Raw genomic sequence first — 20,627 nt, 5'->3', positions numbered from 1 at the left:
TGTAAGGGGGTACACCGACAGCAGCAAATTGTCAACAGAGTTAACCAGAACTGCAGGGGGTGTTCCACGGGGATTGTTCAATTTGTCCAGTTTAGTTACAAGTAAAAGCCCAGGTGCTGGAGGGGCTGGTCCCGTAGAAGGCCCCGAGGTCTTGCGGGGGTCCGGGAGACTTGAGACAAAAAAAATACGATTGCCGTAGCAAGGTAAAAATGAGAGTTGAGTTCGAGAATAGAGAAGAGAATAGAGATTAGAAGAGAATGTCGAAGATAAAAAAAAAAAAAGAGGGAGAGTGAAAGGAGAAAGTTGTAGGTAGCCAGACTAGGAATAGTCCTGGAAACAGCCTGGACCAAGTCCGAGAGAGGCTTTTCATTATGGACCTCGGGACTATATACGGAGTACATTCTAGGGTATTTGTTAATACATATTCCCATACATGCATCATATGTCCATCTTACATATTAATCAATAATTCTGAATCTTCAATAGACTATTGAATAAAATTTTATGAGGTTTCTCGCAACTTAAGTCCTGGGCCGTGCGTTGCCCCTGAACCATGTTGATCAACCTCGTGAATTGATCTAGACGGTGAAAGTATTCTCTAAGACTGCTCCCCACTTGGTGTATACTTACATGAGAGAAAAAGAAGAGAGCGAAGAAAAAAATTGTGTACACGGAATACATGCCGGTAAATCATTCTGACAGGTTTAATGTTTGGGGAAATCGCAAAAGTTGATATATCACAAATACGCCGATGCCATCCATGCAAAGAAACATCCCGAGGGACAGATAGGTCCCAGCAATTAGAAATTGACCACTAGGACAGTTCCCCGGTATGAGATAGATACATGTTGTACATAACTATGTGCGAAGTACTCTGTACTCCGTACGTATGTCTGCAACCCAATTTCAAATCCCCCATTAGTATCCACAGCGGGGGAGCTGAGTAGGCAACTTGTAAGCTCTGTTAGAGCTTCGCAGCTGCATCCAGCCTATTGAGAGTCGCCTGGGTATCCTTGATGAGAGCCTTTCGTGCACTGCGGGCCACCTCATCGCCATCTGGTTCGATTCCATCTGCCTTGATCTGGATTTGTGTAAGAATCGTCTCACCCAGCTTTTTGTGTTCATAGTCCCGCTTCTTTGGATCACTAGGCGGGTTCACAATGTATTCATCACAGATCGGCTTCATCTCCTGTTCGAACCATTTGGTCAAAGCAGTAACCTGTTCCAGCGGCGTACGCATCAACTTAATATTGGGCGGGGGTGCGGGGACACCTGAGTGGCCTGACGACGTAGGCCGTGGCGGCCGAGACGGACCGGGAGATTCTGGGCGGACGGGCGACTTTTTGCCATTGCGTTTCTTGTTTCTCGACCTCTTGCTTTTTCCACTTGGGGGTGTGGGAGGGGACGACGCCTCTCCTGCACTAGTAGGGCGAGGCAGCTGCGGCGGTGCTGGCGCATGTACAGTTACAGGGATGGTTTCTCCATCGTCAGAGCCATCACTAGGGGTACCCGCCCCTGCTTCAGACACCACGCATAACACCTCGGAGTGCTGCTTGATCCCCTCAGCTTTGCATGTCCGCGCGTTGTTCTTGAGTAGCTTGCCCTTGTACAGGAGTCTCACGCAGTCTGGGTGGACGGCTCCTGTACTCTCAGCGGCGGCCTCTCGTAGGTCTCCGATGGTCAAGACACCGTCGTCGATCGCGTACGCACGGAAGTGCAATGGGTAGATGGTGCCGCGGTGGCGGAGGGCAATAATATCCGGTTCAGCGTCATCTACTGGCGTGCCTGCGACGTCTGCAGGTCTGATGTAGCTGAAGTCCTCGTCGCTGACCTGGGGATTGGATGCGGGAGCGTAGCTTGGAGAGCGCCGTAGCATTTTTAAGGGGTTGCGCCAACTCATCACAATAACGGTGAGTAGACAGGCACCAACAGCTGCAAGGAGGGCGAGGGGTTGGTCGTCGGAGGAAACTGGTAGCTTTTTCGCGAGAGGGCCGATGGGCGTGTTGGACAGATAAGTGAGAATGGGATTCAGTTGACGGCGGAGGGAATGTAAGTGAACGGGGAGGATGTCGGTGATCTGGTCTATATAGACTGCGCACTTCTCGCCCAAGGTGGACTGAGCGAGGGTCGGGGGCAGTAAAGTCATGGATCTCTGTGGAGGGGAAGCAAGCACAGGTGGTGGTGAAGTCATGCCCCCAAATAGCCCGGAATAGGCAGATAAGGCGGAGAGTGCTTTTTTGCCGTCACATTGAGCAATTGATGCTCTCCCAACGAGGGCGTGTCTGCCTAGGGAACCTTCTGATTTCCAGTCGGTTTCTTTGGTGTTGGGATTTTGGCGACATTTGGAATGGTTGGGATAGGTCGACGGATGCCTTGTGTACCTTGGGGCTGCCTTGAAGTGTGGCGATGCTTGAAGCCTGAGGCAGGTATGCTACAGCGCTGCAGGTCACGCCCTTGTCCTATCTATGGTGATACGTCTGCAAAGATTCAGAGTATTCAAGTACCTTTTTTATATCTTAGCAAGACACCTCATTCGTTGTAATATGGAGGCTCTTTCGCAACGTTGAGTAACCCAATTTGACCTCGATCGGCGTGTATGTGCAAAAAACGCGGGGTCTTACAGCTCCCCACCTTTTGTGGTATGTGTCAAGATATCGAGTCCATAAGAGATCAACATACTGGCTAGTCAAGTATCAACTGTCTTACTATGAAAAGAATTCTCCAGTAGACAGTCAAACATCAAAGCGTGTCTATGACTTGGATAAGATAGATATGGTCTTGGCTAATATAGTTATCTTGACTGAATCTTTGCATCACAAGTCCATGTGGCTCAGTGGTTGCCTTCGTGGTCTAGTTGGTTATGACGTCGGTCTCATATCCCTTCAAACCTATCAAGGTTTCATATGACATTCTTGGTAACAAGATTGACATCCGAAGGTCTCCAGTTCGAACCTGGACGAGGGCATCTCTTTTTTTTCTTTTTTCTATAATTAGACTGGCACCATATCCTACCCAACACATATGTCCACTTCCTCGCATGGAGATAAATTCTGCTACAGCCCTTGCGTGTGCCTAATATTCCGCTGATTGCTGTCGGCCGTTTGAGGTCCATAGTACTAAAGTCGCCAACTTTATTGCGCTCAGTCATACTCCGTATCTCAACCATCTTATACTTGTCTGGTTCTTCTATACACGCCACCTAATCTTCCTATACAGCTACAGATCATGTACTTACATACATATGTGTATCATACAGATCCCGAGTGGATCTAGTAAAGATATAAACAAGCCCCAGGAAGGACCTTCCGTAGTCAACACACAAAGGAAGATCAAAATGCCCATTTACATGTTCTCGGTGTCTTTATGGCTACGAGGAGGTCAGGGTGATTCGGACACATTTGAGTGTATCTATATATTCGAACGGTACTATAGAAAGCCTGGATGATAAACGTCTCATGAAGGACAGTGGAGCTCGGAATGATGCTAAGTGGTGTATACTGAGGAAATAGGTTATATATGTAACCCCGCCATGTTGGAGTTATAGAAATACGCACACGTTAGCTTGTTATTCTATATCTCGGATCTTGGTGGTGAGGCCTTGCTAAGGCAAATGCTCTCAGGGAGTTAAATAGCAGAACGCAGTGGACTTTGGACTGTCCAGCGTTCGATGTACCTATGTACGTATACAACTACACGGCTGGATTGATACAAAGGTCAGCCCTGCTCACTTAGTATAGCCGATCGCGGTGCTTTGTGTAGCAACAGCGGTACAGGTTCCGGCTAAATTGGAATAACTATGTGTGGGTAGCTTATTCGGTCCGCGTTACTGTGTATGGTTTAGGTTTATCTTTCTAGGGTTTTGCGCGGATGGAACTAACCTTGTTGAAATATCTATATCCACGCGATCTGTGTAGGTTTGCTCTATTGGGAAACTCTACCTTAGGTTGAGGCAGTTAAGCGGATATGAAGTTAATTTGTTAAATCGCTCTGTACCATTTCCCTTGCTCGGTTGTTGCTCACTTGCTGTGTATCCTGTGGACCATGTCTATTTAGGTGCTTCGATGGGTGCATCATGGTATATTAGGCTTCCTTTCGGTCATTGTTATGTGGATATAGTCTAGGCTCTCTCTTTTGACTGAACGATATATATATATGTGTGTATATGTATATTTATGTGTGTATATTTATTTATCTCCCTCGCCCACCGCGCGGGTATCGAACGAATCCTAGCTGGACATATAAATAGTATGTCTAATTTTCCTAAAGTGCTTAGTCTTTATCCGGTAAGATTATCTACAGGCCGAAGTAATCTAGCCAACAGACAGTTGCGCGGGAGGGGAGAGAAATGAAAAATATATCCAATATCCCCCTTCTTGATTCTGTATGCAGTGAATGGATGGGTCTATGTAGTAAATGATACATTCTCGTTGTAGATGCTGATCTCAATCACCCTAATCCCTCCACACATGATAACCTACTAGACTTTTATTTACCCGTGTGAGTGGTCTATGCTCGGAGAGCTATGCCGGGTTATATATATAGCCTGCACTCGGCACTCTGCGGTGACAATAGGTATCTATTATCCTCTCCTATCCACCCTACCATCCAGTGGACTGCCTGGGCTCTATGTCATATATAACAAAGGATATTTAGTTACACTATATTGATGGGTAGTCGGTGGAATCTCGGTGAATATAATCAATCAATTGTATATATATTGTGGCCGAGAATCGTCGGTCTTTTTTAGGTGATCGTTAGCCACACAATGCAGTGATATGTTTCTTTCCGAGTCCGCGTGATGCCAAACTAAGTATTGGATTGAAATATCATCACCAAGTGAAGTGGACCTAGCTTGTATATTTTAAAAAATGCCTACCACCGAGGATGGCGACCATAGGCAGGGATAAAAGAGTGGCAAGAGTAAGATCTGACTCCGAGAGAGACTACTCTGAGAGAGACCTGTGTCCTGCTGCGCCCCCTGTGATCTTAACTACCACGACCCGCTGTAGATGTCTCTATTTGCCAGAGCAATGGGTTTGCTATGGGGGGCTGGTTATGCTCCTAGGCATGTATATATTGATTGGTTCTCGTTGAGCGTGTTTTGGCCAGGGTATTAAGACCAGATTTATGGGGATACTATGAGAGATGTGTCTTGTCTGCAGGCGGTGCTAATATGGATAGCCATCCTATAGACTACTGGGGCCCTATTGGGTATTCTACCGGTTGCTATCGTCCAAAACATATGACTTGCTGGCTTGCGGTGGTGGTTTTGACGGTATACATGCGCCATGGGAGTAGGAGCTCTGCGTAATAGTGTATCACCGGGACACTTCCCTTTCTGTTCGGGGCTGGTATGTTCACCTCTACTCGTCGTATGGAACCAAACACTAAGAACATTACGATATATGATCTTGCCAACGCCGCACGATATATAATATCGGATGTCGGGATACACCACTCAAATAGCCAATAAATTGTTCAACCATGACAGACCTTACTGAAAAGTGTGCCTCACGTAACAGACTCAACAGGCAAATAAATATCTAATAGAAACCCGCTAAATTTGAGGACAGTCTCGATCAGTTAGAGACTAGGTTGCAAGTTTGGTTCATAATACCAATAATTTGAAGGCAACCCCATGATTCGCCTGAGTGGTCTATCAGACAACTCGGTGATTGCCTTCGTGGTCTAGTTGGTCATGACGTCGGTCTCATATCCTTCAAACCTACTAAGGTTTTATATGACATTCTTGGTAACAAGATTGACATCCGAAGGTCTCCAGTTCGAACCTGGACGAGGGCATTTCTTTTTGTCCTTCCTACTCATAGAGTAACGGGCTCACCTGCACATGTAATTAAGTGAAGGCTAATGACTAGTTACCAATAATTTTGTACGTTGTACATCCAAAAAAGTATGCAAAACCCATACAAGATATATTGTATGATGATTGGCTTTTGTTTGTTGTTTGTGAGGTAGACTAGGTATTCTAAATTCAAAAATTGGCTAGCATAATAGTGTTGTATCGGTACTCCATACGTACAAGCGAAAAGGAAATGATGGAAACCTATCTAGGTAAGGAGAAATACAAGGGATCTTGGTGGCCTTCGGCCACCAGATAGTCGTTACAGAGCTATGTGCCTTTTTTCCACACCATGTATGTATATAGCCCTACAATTATCATTGTTAGAGTGTAGATATATTTTATAAGGTGCATATACCTACCTAGGTAGGCAGATTATATTTTACTAAGCTTAGTATAATAAATATAGTCTGTATTGACCTTTAATGGCCTACCTACAGCCAGCTTTTCTGGTCTACGGCTAGCCTTTTAAGGGATAGGTAAAAATCCGGCTCGGCGTCACGCATCTGGTCATATATACAAAGTTTTACCAACCTTTCATCACAAGCCTCAGTGGCTCAGTGGTTGCCTTCGTGGTCTAGTTGGTCATGACGTCGGTCTCATATCCTTCAAACCTGCTAAGGTTTAATATGACATTCTTGGTAACAAGATTGACATCCGAAGGTCTCCAGTTCGAACCTGGACGAGGGCATTTCTTTTTCGTCCACTTTACTAGTGGAAATAACCTTTTTTGTTTGTTTTTCCATTTCTTATATATTTCTCAGTACGGCGAACAGGGCGTTGACTTAATCTTAAACTTGTGCCCGGGGTAAGGGTAGAGAGGGAAGGGTGGAGGCGTTGAAGTTTTTTTTTATAGAACTCCAATTGAACTCCAATTGGAACTGGTTTATTTAAAGAATCGACACAAAAGTGAGTTATGTACAAGCAAAAACACGTATATTACACTGTCCAGCAGCTAAAGAGACCCGAAACACCGCAATGTATGGAGGTGTTCAACCTAGGCGCAGACGACCAGGCCCTGCCCGACTTCCAAATAGCGCCGAACCTTCTTCAGTGGCATTGTTACCGCCCGACATCCAGCGTGGAAGTCGGAATGGCTCACCTTGAAGCCACTGAGGAGTTTTGGTAGTATCAAATGTGTTTTTGACGCGATGCGCAAAGGATTGGAAGAAGTTCTCGTCTTCCTCATCCTCGCCTTCTACAATAGTAGGTTCAGAAACTGCCCTCTGAAGAGGCTGGGAGCCCTCTGCAACCGGGACTCGCAGTCGGGACGAGCCGGGAGAACCTTCATCTTCACGATCCGACGCCCAAGTCGAGCGACTACCACGGGATGACACTGCTAGGGAACCGAAGCCGTTCAATTCCCGTTCAATGAGATCGCGACCTTCACGCCAGCCACCCATCCCATACCCCGCAGGATTGTTTTCAACATCGTGGACATCATCATCCTCCGCAAGGCCGCACCCGAAGATGTTCTTAATACGTCCATACAAGTTGAACAACGTTGCACAGATAGGCAGAAGAATGAGGATCGGGAAGATAAAGTCAAACCCTTTCCCGAGAGGCGTCAGATTGATGAGTTTACCGAGGAATTCGTAGAAAGTGGTACTTCGCCGAAACTCTTTCGGTAGGAAGGTCAAAAAGTTGTAGGCAATTGGTACCGTCAGCCGAGCCACAAGACCAGCGTACCAACAGGCACTCTCGCCATAGGTATTACGACGGACAAGTGCACGGTTTCCCCACACCTTGACATCACTGACACCAACAAGAGCCGCCGAACACATGTACAATAACCAGGCAGAGGCAGTGAGCTGACCACCGAAGCCAACTGGGTTGTTTTTCCAGTTGGGGACAACGGTCAGACTCACAGCGGAGAGATGGGGCGCCAAAGACTTGATCAATTCTGACCAAACAATGCAAGCTGACGCCACTGCGAAGAATGCGCCAAATGCCAACCTGACCGAGGGAATGACATTGGAATATAGCTGATACCGCATGTACGGGTTGAGGAACCTCACACGAGGAATCCATGATGATCTACGCGGGGCCGGCGCAAATTCGAGCTTCTTTGAAGCTGCAGAATTTATGATGGCTTGGAGATCGGCTGATAACTGGACTAGACGATCCCATTCATCCACAAATCGGGCTTTCATGTGCCGAGCGCGCTGAAGCCGCCGTGTGAGATCAGCCAGATAGCGTTCCGTGATCACAGAAGGTATTGTGGCAGAGGTATCCGGGGACTCGAGGATTGGGGCCCGCACGTCAGGTTGGCCGTGCCCTTCCCGAAGTTCTTCAATCCATTCCTGAAAGTCACGAGCAGTTCCTGTCTTGCGGCGCTGTAGTTGAGAGACCTGGCTATTGAGATTCGCCAACTCATTGACAGAGTCCATCAAGCGATCGTGCACCTTGGGTGCATGTGCCTGGAGTCTGCGTAGCCGACCACTCACATTGGAGTTTCGAAGCAGGTTTCGCGGGATCAAAACGAGACCGTGACCCATCAGATAGATGGCAAGGACGAGACCCCACACATATGCCAATGCCATGACGAGACCTTTGATGGATCTGAATTCGAAACCGTTTGAGATCGAAACGTAGATCAACCCCACCAGAGCACATCCCAAGACAATTAACTGGTATTTGGCGTTCGATCGCAGAGAGTACATAAGCCGACCTTTTGGCTCACGGTAGCCCGAGTCGACGTATTCACCGAGCAATGGAAGGATAACCCTGCAGGAGATGAGAATGAGCGAGAGCCCCTGGGCAAGTCAAAGAACGCAGGACACTTACCAGGTGAGAACGAAGATTAGCCAGTAGGCAATGCGCCAGCACACCAGAACCATTCGCTCCGGTAGCCAGATTGCTTTGGGGCCAGATCCATCTCGCGAACTTGATGCCAAATCGATAGGGACAAGGAGGACTACACTGGCAGGGAGAGCCAAAGCCAGGAATATGGGTACACTCAAATACGCGGGAGTGGCGCGGAGAGTGAGAAACCGTCGCAGGAGAAGTAACACAAGTGCGGAGATGAGGAACAACGCAAATGCGAAAAAGACGTTCGAGCCCACCGAGATGGGCGACACAGATACGGGAAACATGCCGAAGAAACAGCGAAAGCCAAGGAAGAGAAAAAGATAAGAAGATTCAGCCGCTGTTCATGGCGAGATATCTAGAGCGCAAATGAAAGAAGCGACCGGACGTTGATAGTTGAAAGGTAGAAAGAAGTGTATATATAGAACAGGCCTGGGGGTTTGACGTTTTTGGGGCCCCAGGCCAGGAGAGTGGCTGACTTAAGCTCTGACTAACTGTGTCAATTGGAGTACTGTACGGAGTAAGTACTGGGGACTTTACGTTGGTCGTGTGCTCAAGTGTTTAGTGGAGTACCCAGTACCCGTTACAGCCTGGTAATTTGACCAATTGGTTCTTCCGGATCAGGTCAGGGCCAGAACGCCTTGTCGATCTTGATAGGAACTGAATCCTTTCCTTTGCTTTATTTTCCTCTTTTGCTTTTGGGAGAAATATTTCATACGAGCAAAAAAAAAAAAAACCGATACAATTCTCGTACAAATAAATGATACGTAGTGTACAAAGTACATATTTCGATACATATATCAACTACAATATGGGTACATGGATATCAGGCATAATAGAAGATCCACACCATGACGACGTGTTTTGAGCTTCTTAAATATAAAATAGTATGTATTGACCCTAAGGGATCGTCAGGATTTCTAGTGTATTTTGAGTACATGTAAAAAACCGAGACAGTACCACCGGGTTACCTTACCAAGTGGTGGAAACCCACGCAAAACTGTAAGTACCTCATTACTTAGCCTCGTGACCTTCCACCCCCCAATAACATCACAATACCGAATAGATACCTAGTGAATACGCGCCTACTATTATTCTGAATCAAACACCATCAATGAGATGAATAAGGCCTTTTGATTTCATTTTTGTCACTCCTCATTTACTCAATACATAATAAATATCCACTCGCCACTACTTTCTTTGCCTCAAATACAAGATCTGTGCACTCTTTTTGTCTTTTCATTCTGACACTCGGTAAGTACCTTGTGTTCTTTTCTCTCCTACCGCTTGTAATTGTGCAGAGAGGACAGCAACTGAGGCCCGGTACAACTTGAGAGCTGCATGATCCCTGTCACGGATCCCATCCACCTTACAATTGCTCTCATTCGCTCCAAGCCACAATCAGGTGCTGACCAGCGAATTGAATCCATCTGACGCTGGTGCCCGAACGCCTTGCTTTCCTCGTTGTGTTGGTCGGTCTTGGTTCCCTTCAGTCCCTCCTGTCCTCCGTTTCGTTCATTTCCCACCCATCCCCACCCTCCCTGATCGACTCGAATCACGGTTCCACACCAGCATCTGCTTACCTTTTTTTTCCCCTTCCGCTGATCACCCGTGTCGAACTTCCTGGCGTCTTCATCTCTGACCTTGCGACATCCCACAGTTACACGTCCAGCGAATGCTAATATTCAAGAAGCCTCTTTGTGGATTTCCTATTAATCCCCCATTGATGGGGTGTCCGCTATGAATCCCGGAGAGTTCCCCAACCCGGGCGCGGGGCCTGGCCGGCCAGCCCCGAACACTGCGATGAGGATGAACGCAAACATGCAGGTTCCAAAGAATGACAGTGTGCAAGCTATGATGACCTATGTTGCGCAAATGTTGCAAAACCAGGGACCATATGGAGGTTGGAAGTCCGAAGTCCCAATCAAGACTCGAGCGACGAATGTCTATCAAATGTAAGTTGCATTTTCTGCTTGCGAAACTTGGTTTGTGCTTTTACTCCTATCTAATCTAACCTCGTGAATTAGGATCACCTCCCTCCGTTTGATCCAACCTCGCATCGACCTCCACCAAGCGGCCCAGGCGGCCATGAGTTTCGAATTAAAAGCATTCACCAAAGCCAACGAGAAGAGCGAATATGAGAAAGAATGTACCGAAAAACTTCTTCATATCAGAAATACCCGAGAAAGACAGGCCGCGGTCGCTTATCAAAGTGGAATGATGCCCCAGACGGGTGGACAAAATCAGATTCCGGGCACGTTTCCACAGCACATCAACCAGAGCATGCAGACGTCCCCGGTCTCTGGCCAACAGCAGATGGCAATGGGAATGAATGGGCAGAACCAGCAGGCAGCAATCCAGCAGCAACAGCGACAGCAACAGCAACAGCAGTCGCAGGCGATGCTCCAGCAGCAGCAGCAACAACAACAACGGCCCCAACAGCGCCCTGGCAATGGTATTCCGATGGTCGACGACCTCAGCACACTGTCACCCCAAGAACTTGACCACGTCTCTCGACTAGCAAACGAGATGTTGAACAAAACAACCCCGGAAGATATGGCTAAGATCAAATTGAATCTGTCAAACATGACACCCGAGCAGCGGCAATACCTGGCACGGAAAAAGCTTGAACCAATGACCTATTTTTTCCGCTCTCAAGCCCTCAACCAGATCAGACGCCATCGTCGCGCTCGCCTGGACATGGCGGGACGTGCTCCAAATGCCGGGATGGATGCGAATGGTAACATGATGGGCGACCCCATGATGAATTCTCAGCACCAACGGCAGATGCTTCAAAATATGCTAAACCTTCAGCGCAATTCCGCATTTCCCGGAAATCCCAGCCAGACGATGGAACCTCCAAACTTCATTGGCAATGTGGAAAACATCCAAGGCCAGCAAGCAGATGGCCTGCGCTCACAGGAGGCTGGCCAGCTGGTCGTTCCTGCAAGCTCTTCCCAAATGAACCAAGCCCCATTTCCGAATAATAACAATAATATGTTCCCACAGCAGATGGGTCAGAATGGCCAGGCGAATTTGAACGCCAATAACCCGAACGCCCAGGCTCAGTTCCTTGCCCAACAGCATCTGCAGGGTGGGTCTAATACTCCCCAGGATCGAATGCAGTTTCAGGCACAACAGTCTCAGGCCCAGGCGCGCGCACAAGCGGCCCAGAAGGCCCAAATGGCGATGTCGGGCCATGGTGGCCAAGTGACCCCCCAATCACAACCGCAACTGAACGGACAGAGCCCCGTTATGCCAATGCTAAATCAACCTATGGCTCCAGGTCAGATGTCTCCGGTCCAGGTGCCCGCTCAAGCCCGACCACCGTCTCGACCTGCGAACATGGGCCAGCATCCGGCCGGCGTTGCAGGACAGGCTGGGATGCAAGGTCCGCCCCAAATTCCTTCCAACATCCCGCCCCACATCCAGGAACAACTCGCTCGCATGCCCCCCCGAACAGGCTCGTGCCATTATCATACAGCAACGTCGTGCCGCTCTCAACAACATGGCTCGAGCCAACCCCGGTCAGCAGCCGCAATCCCAACCAGGCCAGGCCCAATCAATGATGAATAACCAGATGGGAAACGCTATGATGAGAGGCGCAATGAATGCCCCGCAGGATCTGACCTCCGGCGGAATACCACCAAACCAGCAAATAACAATGCAGCAGCGCCAACAACGCCAGAATGAGGTTTATAAGCTCCAATTGCTGCGGCAACAAAACAACGGTGTGGAGATGACTCCTGAGCAGGCCAAGCAAATGGACCGTGTGTCTTTCCCACCGTCTATTTTGAACATGAATGGCACCTCGATGCAAGTTCCTAACAACGTCAAATCATGGGGACAACTCAAGCAATGGGCAAATTCGAACCCTCAAGTTGCAAGCCCCAACGATCTCCCGCGCCTCATGATGCTTCAGAAGCTTCATCTTGGTCAACTGATCTCAGCTTCCACGAATCAAGTCAGGGACCAAAATGGCCAGGGTCCAGCGGCAACTCCATTCCAAAGCACCCAGGTTCCGTTTACGAACGCGCCAGGCTTCCCTCCTGGCCAACAACCAACTGCTATTAACATGGCCGCGATGCGACCAATCTCTGCCCAGGACATTCAAATGGCTCGTCAAAAGCTTGGACCCCAGGTGTCAAGCTGGACCGACGAGCAAATTCAAAAGTTTCTGTACACAAACCGTCAAAAGCAGTTGCAGGCTGCCCAGAACCGAGCAATGCAACTTGAAGGAAATACGCAGCCTGGCCAGCTAAGTCAATCGGCGGTGCAACCCCCGGTTCCTGCAGCACAAGCTGTCCCGCAAATCAAACAACAGCATCCTCAACCCCCGCAATCGACTCCCCACGCGGCGAATGTGAAGACCCAAACTGGAGCCACGGCTAAAGGTGCCAAGGGTGCTCCCGGGAAGCAGCCCTCGAAGAAGAGAGCTAGCACTGATGATACGACAGATGCCCGAGTCACAGCTGAACCCCAGATGAGCCAGCCTGTGGCTGTTCCAGCCCCACCAGGGACGGCCCCCCAACGGCCAGGTCTCCCTTTCACGCAGGAACAGCTTGCACAAATGACTCCTCAGCAGCGAGCTCAGGTTGAGGCACACATACGAAGGCAACAGCCTCAAAGTCGCGGCCAGGTACTCAGCAGAGCTGCAGCCGATGAGGCATGGAATAGGAATCTACCCCCACAGGTTATGGAGGTCTATAACGACATCGCCAAGAACGCCCCACCCGCAAAGCCCATGCCTGTCTCGCCGGAGCAAAAGGCTGCCATGACCAAACAACTGCGTGAAGCCTTGGATGTTCTCGGCCGCTTGGACGCCCTTGTACAATGGTTTGCAAAGATGCAAGGCCAGGAGAAGAATGTGAAAAATCTCCTCGCCATGGTAAGCTCTCCTTCAATAATAAGGCGTCTCTTTACTAATCCGATCTTAGCGTATTCAATTGATGAGACAATTCAAACCCTCGCAGGATTGGGTTGTAAATGAGCATTTCACAGTTACTCCCGATTATCTCAATGGTGCAATCCTCTTCATGCGGAAGTTGTTCGCAGTAATGATTTCTCGCATGCAACAAGGCCAGCGTCCTAACGCCCCCCAACCTCCTGGCTCCAATACCCAGGCCATGCAAGGCAACATGCCAGCACTGAATGCGACCAACTTGCAGCAGTTGCAGGCGCAGGAAGAGGCCTTACAACGAGCCCGGCGCGCCTCTAGCCAGTCTGTTGCAAATGCTCCAGCGGCACCTTTCGCGGCACCATCTCCCAGAGGTGTCCCTCAATATGCCCCAGGCGGACTTGCCCCCGAGAATCTCAAATTGCCTCCTCCCAAAAAGCGAAAGCAGTCTCATGGTGTGGCGTCATCCCCGGTTCAAGCGACTGCAGCTCCTGGCGCAGCAGCAAAATACAACAAAGCCGTGGCGGACGCCACTTCCAACGCGGCAGCCATGGCGGGTGCTTTCAAATGCCGCGTGGTTGATTGTCAACACCACTACCAAGGATTCCCTACGCAAGCCGCCTTGGACAAACACATTGAAGAAAGCCATCAGCCCGAGGAGGAAGAGATGATCGAGGATTATCTCAAATATTACCATGAAAGTATCTCGATGGGCCTTGGACTGAACCCCAATGATAGTCTGGAAGACCAACAGATGGCCCCGCTTGGATCAGTGCCACCCTCCACCAAGCTAAGTGCCGCAGCTTCTCCCGCGAAACAAAATATCGCTACCCCCTCATTGCCAACAACACGCCCATGGCCAGGGTCACTAGCCAATTCGGAGCTAAGACCGTGTCTCCTGCTGCATCAACCCAACTACTCACACCGCAGTTGTCGTCTTCCAAGGGAACGAAGCCTACCGGTAAGGATGGAAAGAAGGATGTTCTCAAAATGGAGGAGAGCGACACAAAAGACCCCTGGGCGGAGTGTCCTACCTCGCTTGACACAATCCATGATACTTTTTCAAACCTTGCGAGCAAGGATCTGCCTCACCTGGGCTATGATTCGCTTGAGGACTTCGATATCAATGAAGCCACTCCGGTGGATGATGACTGGGCTGCTCTTGCTAGTCTGACTCCTCCGGACGAGGCCGAGGAGGCTGCTTTCTTGGAGAAGTTTTATGAACCTTGGGACGACGAGTCCATTGCATTGGCTGCGGCAAGGATCCGCATCCCGCCTGAGATTCAGGTCAAGGGCAAAGGACCTATGGGACAGCTTGAGGTTGACTGGGATGCTGTTGCGCGCTACGAAAGGGAAGGTATCCCGATTCGTATGACTTGAAAGTGAAACTCCTGGTTTGTATTGAGAGCATGTACACATTGCTAGTCCTACATGAAGAGGGACTGAGATTATGAAACATTTTATTTCGGCGTCTTCGTTTCCAGCGTATATATGGCTCAGGAGCGATGCGTTTGTACACTACGCGGCACTCCTGGTTAATCTCTCGTGATTTGAGATCAACATTTTGGGTTATTATTTTTTCACTTGTGTCTATTGGCCTCAGCGATGGCGTTTGGAGAAAAAAAAAAATCTAGGATTAGATGACTGGATTATTTATTCATATATAATATGCTTACTTGGAAATCTTGGAGTTTACACATTTCATTTGAGAGTACGAAGTACATGTATATGAAGGCGGTAAACTGGAACGTTGTAGGGTACCTTGTGCCCCAGGCCCGAGGTACCGTGACATTTGTTATCTTTCGATAAGCTCTCCGCTTTGTCTCCTCACTTGACCTTTGATCACTTCACCTTGAGATCTGAACACTTAGGACTTTGATATCAGGACAAGATGGCAAACAATGCCCTCATTCCATTCCTGGTCACGATGATGCTCGTGACTGGGGTGTGCAATACTATTCTCAACAAGTATCAGGTGCGTCCTCGAGTCTTGAGTCTGAACTACAGACATGAACTAATCACCCCATTTTCATCAGGATATGCAATGCGTGCGAAACTGCGATTCCCGGGATCCCAGCCAGCGGAAGCTGTTTGAGCAACCGGTCATTCAAACGTAAGTTTGATTTGTTTATGATAGAGAGCTTTGCAACACTCATGATTAATGCTGACAACAGGTGGTAACACAGAGCCGTAATGTTCATGGGTGAGATGGGCTGTTGGCTAGTTATCGGTTTAGCCTTCCTCTACCGTCGATACATCGCACCCTACCTATCCAGTGACCCCTCACCCCTCCTAACTGGCGGATATCACCCGATAAATGGCGACGACGAGGGCGTCGATGAAGATGATCACACGGTTGATGAACTCGACGGTGACAGCAGACACCCCAAGCCTCTGCCCGAAGATAATAGCCGCATCCCACTTCGGGGATGGAAGGTCCTACTGCTTGCAGCGCCGTCGAGCTGTGATATCGCTGGCACAACCCTCATGAACGTGGGTCTTCTCTTTGTGGCAGCTAGTATCTACCAGATGACCCGAGGTGCCCTTGTACTTTTCGTGGGTCTTTTCAGTGTCCTCTTCCTCCGCCGCAAGCTTCAGTTATACCAGTGGAGCGCACTTTTCATTGTCGTCCTAGGCGTGGCTATTGTGGGTCTTTCTGGAGCTCTATTCAGTGGCGAGTCGGGCCACGATATCAATCAAAGTCGGAGTGCTACCGATGCGGCCTCGCATGCTCTTGTGCAGGCGCGTGATGTCGCTCGGACCCCCGAGGCTGTCCAGGCTATCATTGGTGTGCTGCTTATTGCTGCAGCGCAGATCTTTACAGCCACACAGTTTGTGCTGGAGGAGTGGATTCTGGAGAAATATGCCATGGATCCAATCCAGGTCGTGGGCTGGGAAGGCGTCTTTGGCTTCTCGGTTACTACCGTCGGCATCGTGATCATGTATCTTATTGTTGGACGGACCGATGCCGGCCGATATGGCTACTTTGATATCAAGGAGGGATTGCACGAGGTTTTCGATAACCGTGCTGTTGCCATATCCAGCTTGTTTATCATGATCAGTATCGGGTATGTTTTACCTTGCTTTTCAACTCTCTGTTGGCCCTCCTCCCCTCTAACGTTTGACCCAGTGGCTTCAACTTCTTCGGTCTTTCTGTCACCCGCACTGTATCCGCCACCTCTCGTAGCACAATCGACACTTGCCGCACGCTCTTCATCTGGCTTGTTTCGCTTGGACTCGGCTGGGAGACCTTCAAATGGCTCCAAGTTGCCGGCTTCGCGCTTCTTGTCTACGGAACTTTCTTGTTTAATGACATCATCCGCCCTCCGCTCAAGGCTTGTTTGCCCCGTGACAATAGAGAGGGAGAGGTACTGCTCCCCGAAGGCCCCATCGAACATATTTGATTAGCTTGGCTCCTTGTTTTGAATTTGTTCTTCTTGTCATATGCCATCCGGGTGGGTGCCTTGGTATACTACAAGCCTTGTATTGGGCTCATGCCATGGATTTTGAATAAATTTTTCGACCTTGCATCGTTTGGGTTCCTGCGACGGAGTTGTTTCTTTTTGATTTTAGGGATTATATACTGAATTTTGATACTTTCTTATGGAGGCTACACTTGATCTGAATTCTGATTTGAAATTATAGAGCCTTAAGTTTTGTTGCCAATTGCATTTCGGTCTAAGTTTTTGGTTGGAGTCCGCGTTAGTTATACACTACTAGTAGTATCTAATCAGTACACGCAAGAAAACACTACTGGCCCAACTCTCATGTGGGCTATGAACTACATAGACTTAGTGTAATACACCCTGCACTTCATCATGCGCTAAAACTTTCAACTGAAGCATGTACAATAAGAACAATTCCTCCCTCCAACTAATGAAACGAAGTACAAGAGAAAAGAAATGAATAGCAAGAAAAAGTCTAGATAGATGGTAAAAGCGAGAGAGGTGCAGAGAACTAGGGAGTATAGAACTGGATTTCTGTTCATGGAAAAAATTAAACATTCGTTCGGAGAGATTTTAGCATCACTGCCACCAACTTGATTTACGGCTCGGACCAGTCCACTTGGTCGGTGACGGGATCTCCACCGTCGCGGGCGGAAGTGACACGAAGACGGAGGCGAAGTTTGGCAGGAAGATTCTGGAAGTAACGGGTTAGTTCGAGACTCGAGAGCGAAGAAAAGTGTAAGATAGGAAAAAGGAACTGGACATACCCCATTCAGAGCGGTCACGCGCATTGATTGTGTGCCCTCGTCACCAGATTCTAGGTCAGCCTTGCTGATTGCGCTCAGCTGCAACCGCTGACTCTTTGGCACGGCAGCTTGCAAGCCGACGCTAGTGAACCGGTCAAAGTTGGAGTCGTTGCGGAAGCGCGCCAGTATCTGGGCGTTGTTGCCACTTCGCTGAACCTGCAAGGTTAGGACGAGGCCGTCCTTGCTGAGCGCGGTGTGTGCAGGGGTTGAAGCAGTGACAGGTGCGGGAGAAATCGAAGGCGAAGGCGCAGAGGCACCTATGCCTCCTGTACCTAGCAGATCCATCGAGACAGACGAGGCTTGTGTGGGCTGGGGGGGGATGGCGAAGGACCGTTGGAGCCAAACAGGTCCATGATGGCGCTGTTCGGGTTCTTTTGACCAGCAGGCCCTGGGGAGGGAGATGATATGCCCGAGTCTCCGCCAAGAATGTCTGCCAGCAGATCGGCGGTGTTCGATCCGTTCGAGTTAGGACTCGCAACAGGGGCGTCGGACCCGCCAACCAGGTCAAGGAGCAAGTCATGCTCTGCAGGTTTAGCGACCTTTGTCGTCGACTTGCCACGGAGCACCTTACTCTGGCGCTTTTTAGCAGCGGACGTAGCACCTAGTACCCGTTGCTCCTCACGGATCTCAGGCGCAGGCATCCGCTCGAGCACGCCACGGCGGATTTGATCATAGCCAAAGAGATTGGTGTATTCAACGGCACGCTGTTGAATTTCTACACTCAGGTCCGCGGTTCGGCTGGAAAGCAAACGGCGTAGGCGTTCAATTTGAGCGGGATCCGATATGCGCACAGTAAGCTTCATGGATGCAGTGATGATATATTCGACGGCAATCTGTGACGCGTATGTGCTGTTGAGAATGTTGGTGAAGAGATCGACAACATCACTCTCCCGAACTTCCCTGACCAGTTCCTCTTCTTCGTACTGACCACCCTGAAGTAGACTATCGGCATATTCACCAATGGTCCACGTAGCAGCTAGTGTGAGACCCTCTTGTGAGATGTCTTCCTTCAATGACGAGTAGAGCTTTTGTACTGCGTAGGTCTGCATATCTGGGGTAGTCGCAATCAGGCGAACGAATGATGACAGGATCTGTTCTTTGACGTAGTTCCCAGCCAGCTTGAGAACTCGCAAAATGGTGTCCATGTGCCAGCGCTTGTTAGGTGCGAAACGATCGGCCGCGATGCCTATCTGTGTCGTCATCACAGACTTAAATTCGTTGTCGGCCACCTCCAGGAAAGCCAGCAGTTCCCGCACCAGCACCCGCACATTATCTTCGTTGATCAACATGAAGCTGAGATCGAGCGCTCGCCGGCGAATGCTAATATCAGGATCCCGCAGGCATTCCAAGATCGTATTGCGATGCCTCTGCACTGCATTCGGTTCGATTGCAACAACCTTATTCAGGGTGTTCAACGCAACGTAACGGATATTGTTGTCCTTGTTAGCCAGGAATTTGCCGAGAATGTTGACGCCCAGCACCCTCAGACCAGAGTCGGCTTCAATGTCCAGAATCGTGAGAACAGCCTCATATAGAATAGAGTTGCCGACGTTCTTTGAAGAATCTGTGTTGGTGGCCACCTGGGCCAGGATATCGTTGATTAGTTCGCTGGTGGCCACATCTCCTCGGCCCAATACACGCAAGAACCGAAGGATCTTGACTTGGAGGAAAGGATCTGTGATGCCGGACACATCATGCTCGGGGGCATACCCGGAGGTTGTCAGCCCCTTCAAAGCGCGAACTAATCCTCCAGCCAACGGCCGGAACATTTCGATCACGCCCACTGGCCCTCCTTCCTCTTCGTCCTCTTCTTCCGCTTCACATAAATCAATTGCCAGTGTCAACCCACAGAGAAGAACGCCATGGTTCCGGTCCGACAACAGGTTCTTCGCTTTCTCGAGGAAGTGCTCGTACAGGTCTGGGACCTTGCGACATATCCGCATGGCACAGATCGCTGCTTTCCGTCGAATATAGGGGTTCGCAGTCGACATGAGGGATTCGACTTCGGGGAACAGATCACGAGACATTTCGACTGAGGCAATGTTTCCGAGGGTACAGAGAGCGAGGCCGACGATGTATTGGTTGGAGTGGTTAAGGTCACTGCATTTTACTTAGCCCAGAGTCAGCCAGTCAATTACAGTGGGACTTACTTCTTTAAAGAGTTGGTCACAAGCGTCAGCACTTCTTGGTTCTCATCTAGCAAGAGCATGGTCCCCAGATATCCCAACCGCTTGTCAGCGAACCGGTGTGAGGCAAGTAGTTTCAGACATTCAATTTGGCCGAAGTGAGTCCGTTCCCCGAGTGTGAACAGATACAAGAGCTTGGCAACATTATTTCTCCTATCAATTGTTAACGGCCGATGGAATAATCGAATGAGGTAAATGTCGAAGCTAACCGGATGCCGGAGTCATGACTCTCTTCTCGAAACGAGGCGCGAATAGCGGCGCTTTCTTTTTGGATAACTGCACGTTCATCGGCGATGGTCTTTGCCGACCGCACATTACGAATAAATTGCTTGACTGTAGATAAATTGGATTGCGTGGTCAGAGTACATCTCAGGGGAGAGGAGGGGCGGCGGGCAGCACTTACGGGAAGACATGGCGCCCAGAGGGACCCCCGACGGGGCGAGGAGGAGATATATTCAATTAAGGAGGGGCGAAGTCAGGTGCAAGAACATACACCAAGCACCGCATAGAACCAATGAATCGAAGAAAGTGTCAAGGCAGTTGGTCGGTAGGTCTGGACTGTTGTATTATTATTCCTCATGGCAGTTGACCTGGCATCTTGGCATGGGCCACTAGTATGGAAGA

General features: G+C 49.3%; 5 protein-coding genes across 5 annotated transcripts; 2 read left to right on the top strand and 3 right to left on the bottom strand.

The window, feature by feature from the left end:
* Window positions 1–964: 964 nt before the first annotated feature.
* N7500_004861 (Ubiquitin supergroup) lies at window positions 965–2,146 on the bottom strand (the record flags this gene model as incomplete). Its single annotated transcript, XM_056676006.1, has 1 exon — window positions 965–2,146. One exon carries the CDS (start codon window positions 2,144–2,146, stop codon window positions 965–967), a length of 1,182 nt encoding a protein of 393 aa, XP_056531006.1.
* A 4,706-nt stretch (window positions 2,147–6,852) lies between these two features.
* Window positions 6,853–8,955, bottom strand: N7500_004860 (LMBR1 domain-containing protein; the record flags this gene model as incomplete). Its single annotated transcript, XM_056676005.1, has 2 exons — window positions 6,853–8,587; window positions 8,648–8,955. The coding sequence occupies 2 exons, from the start codon at window positions 8,953–8,955 to the stop codon at window positions 6,853–6,855; spliced, it is 2,043 nt and encodes a 680-aa protein (XP_056531005.1).
* Window positions 8,956–10,408: 1,453 nt separating this feature from the next.
* N7500_004859 (uncharacterized protein) lies at window positions 10,409–14,945 on the top strand (the record flags this gene model as incomplete). The annotated part of the gene is given in 5 exon segments (XM_056676004.1): window positions 10,409–10,623; window positions 10,696–11,878; window positions 11,955–13,556; window positions 13,606–14,302; window positions 14,320–14,945. The coding sequence occupies 5 exon segments, from the start codon at window positions 10,409–10,411 to the stop codon at window positions 14,943–14,945; spliced, it is 4,323 nt and encodes a 1,440-aa protein (XP_056531004.1).
* A 511-nt stretch (window positions 14,946–15,456) lies between these two features.
* On the top strand, window positions 15,457–16,969 carry N7500_004858 (putative nucleotide-sugar transporter; the record flags this gene model as incomplete). Its single annotated transcript, XM_056676003.1, has 4 exons — window positions 15,457–15,540; window positions 15,602–15,678; window positions 15,752–16,633; window positions 16,696–16,969. 4 exons carry the CDS (start codon window positions 15,457–15,459, stop codon window positions 16,967–16,969), a joined length of 1,317 nt encoding a protein of 438 aa, XP_056531003.1.
* A 640-nt stretch (window positions 16,970–17,609) lies between these two features.
* N7500_004857 (AP-1 complex subunit gamma) lies at window positions 17,610–20,416 on the bottom strand (the record flags this gene model as incomplete). Its single annotated transcript, XM_056676002.1, has 6 exons — window positions 17,610–17,705; window positions 17,779–18,083; window positions 18,113–19,917; window positions 19,968–20,156; window positions 20,213–20,336; window positions 20,407–20,416. 6 exons carry the CDS (start codon window positions 20,414–20,416, stop codon window positions 17,610–17,612), a joined length of 2,529 nt encoding a protein of 842 aa, XP_056531002.1.
* Between the last annotated feature and the right edge of the window lie 211 nt (window positions 20,417–20,627).

This window comes from Penicillium coprophilum (assembly GCF_028826855.1).
Source record: "Penicillium coprophilum strain IBT 35676 chromosome Unknown utg000004l_segment0_segment0, whole genome shotgun sequence".
In the NCBI taxonomy this organism is placed as follows: Eukaryota; Fungi; Ascomycota; class Eurotiomycetes; order Eurotiales; family Aspergillaceae; genus Penicillium; species Penicillium coprophilum.
Note: the sequence above shows the minus strand (reverse complement) of the source record. Positions and strands in the feature narration are given on the sequence as shown.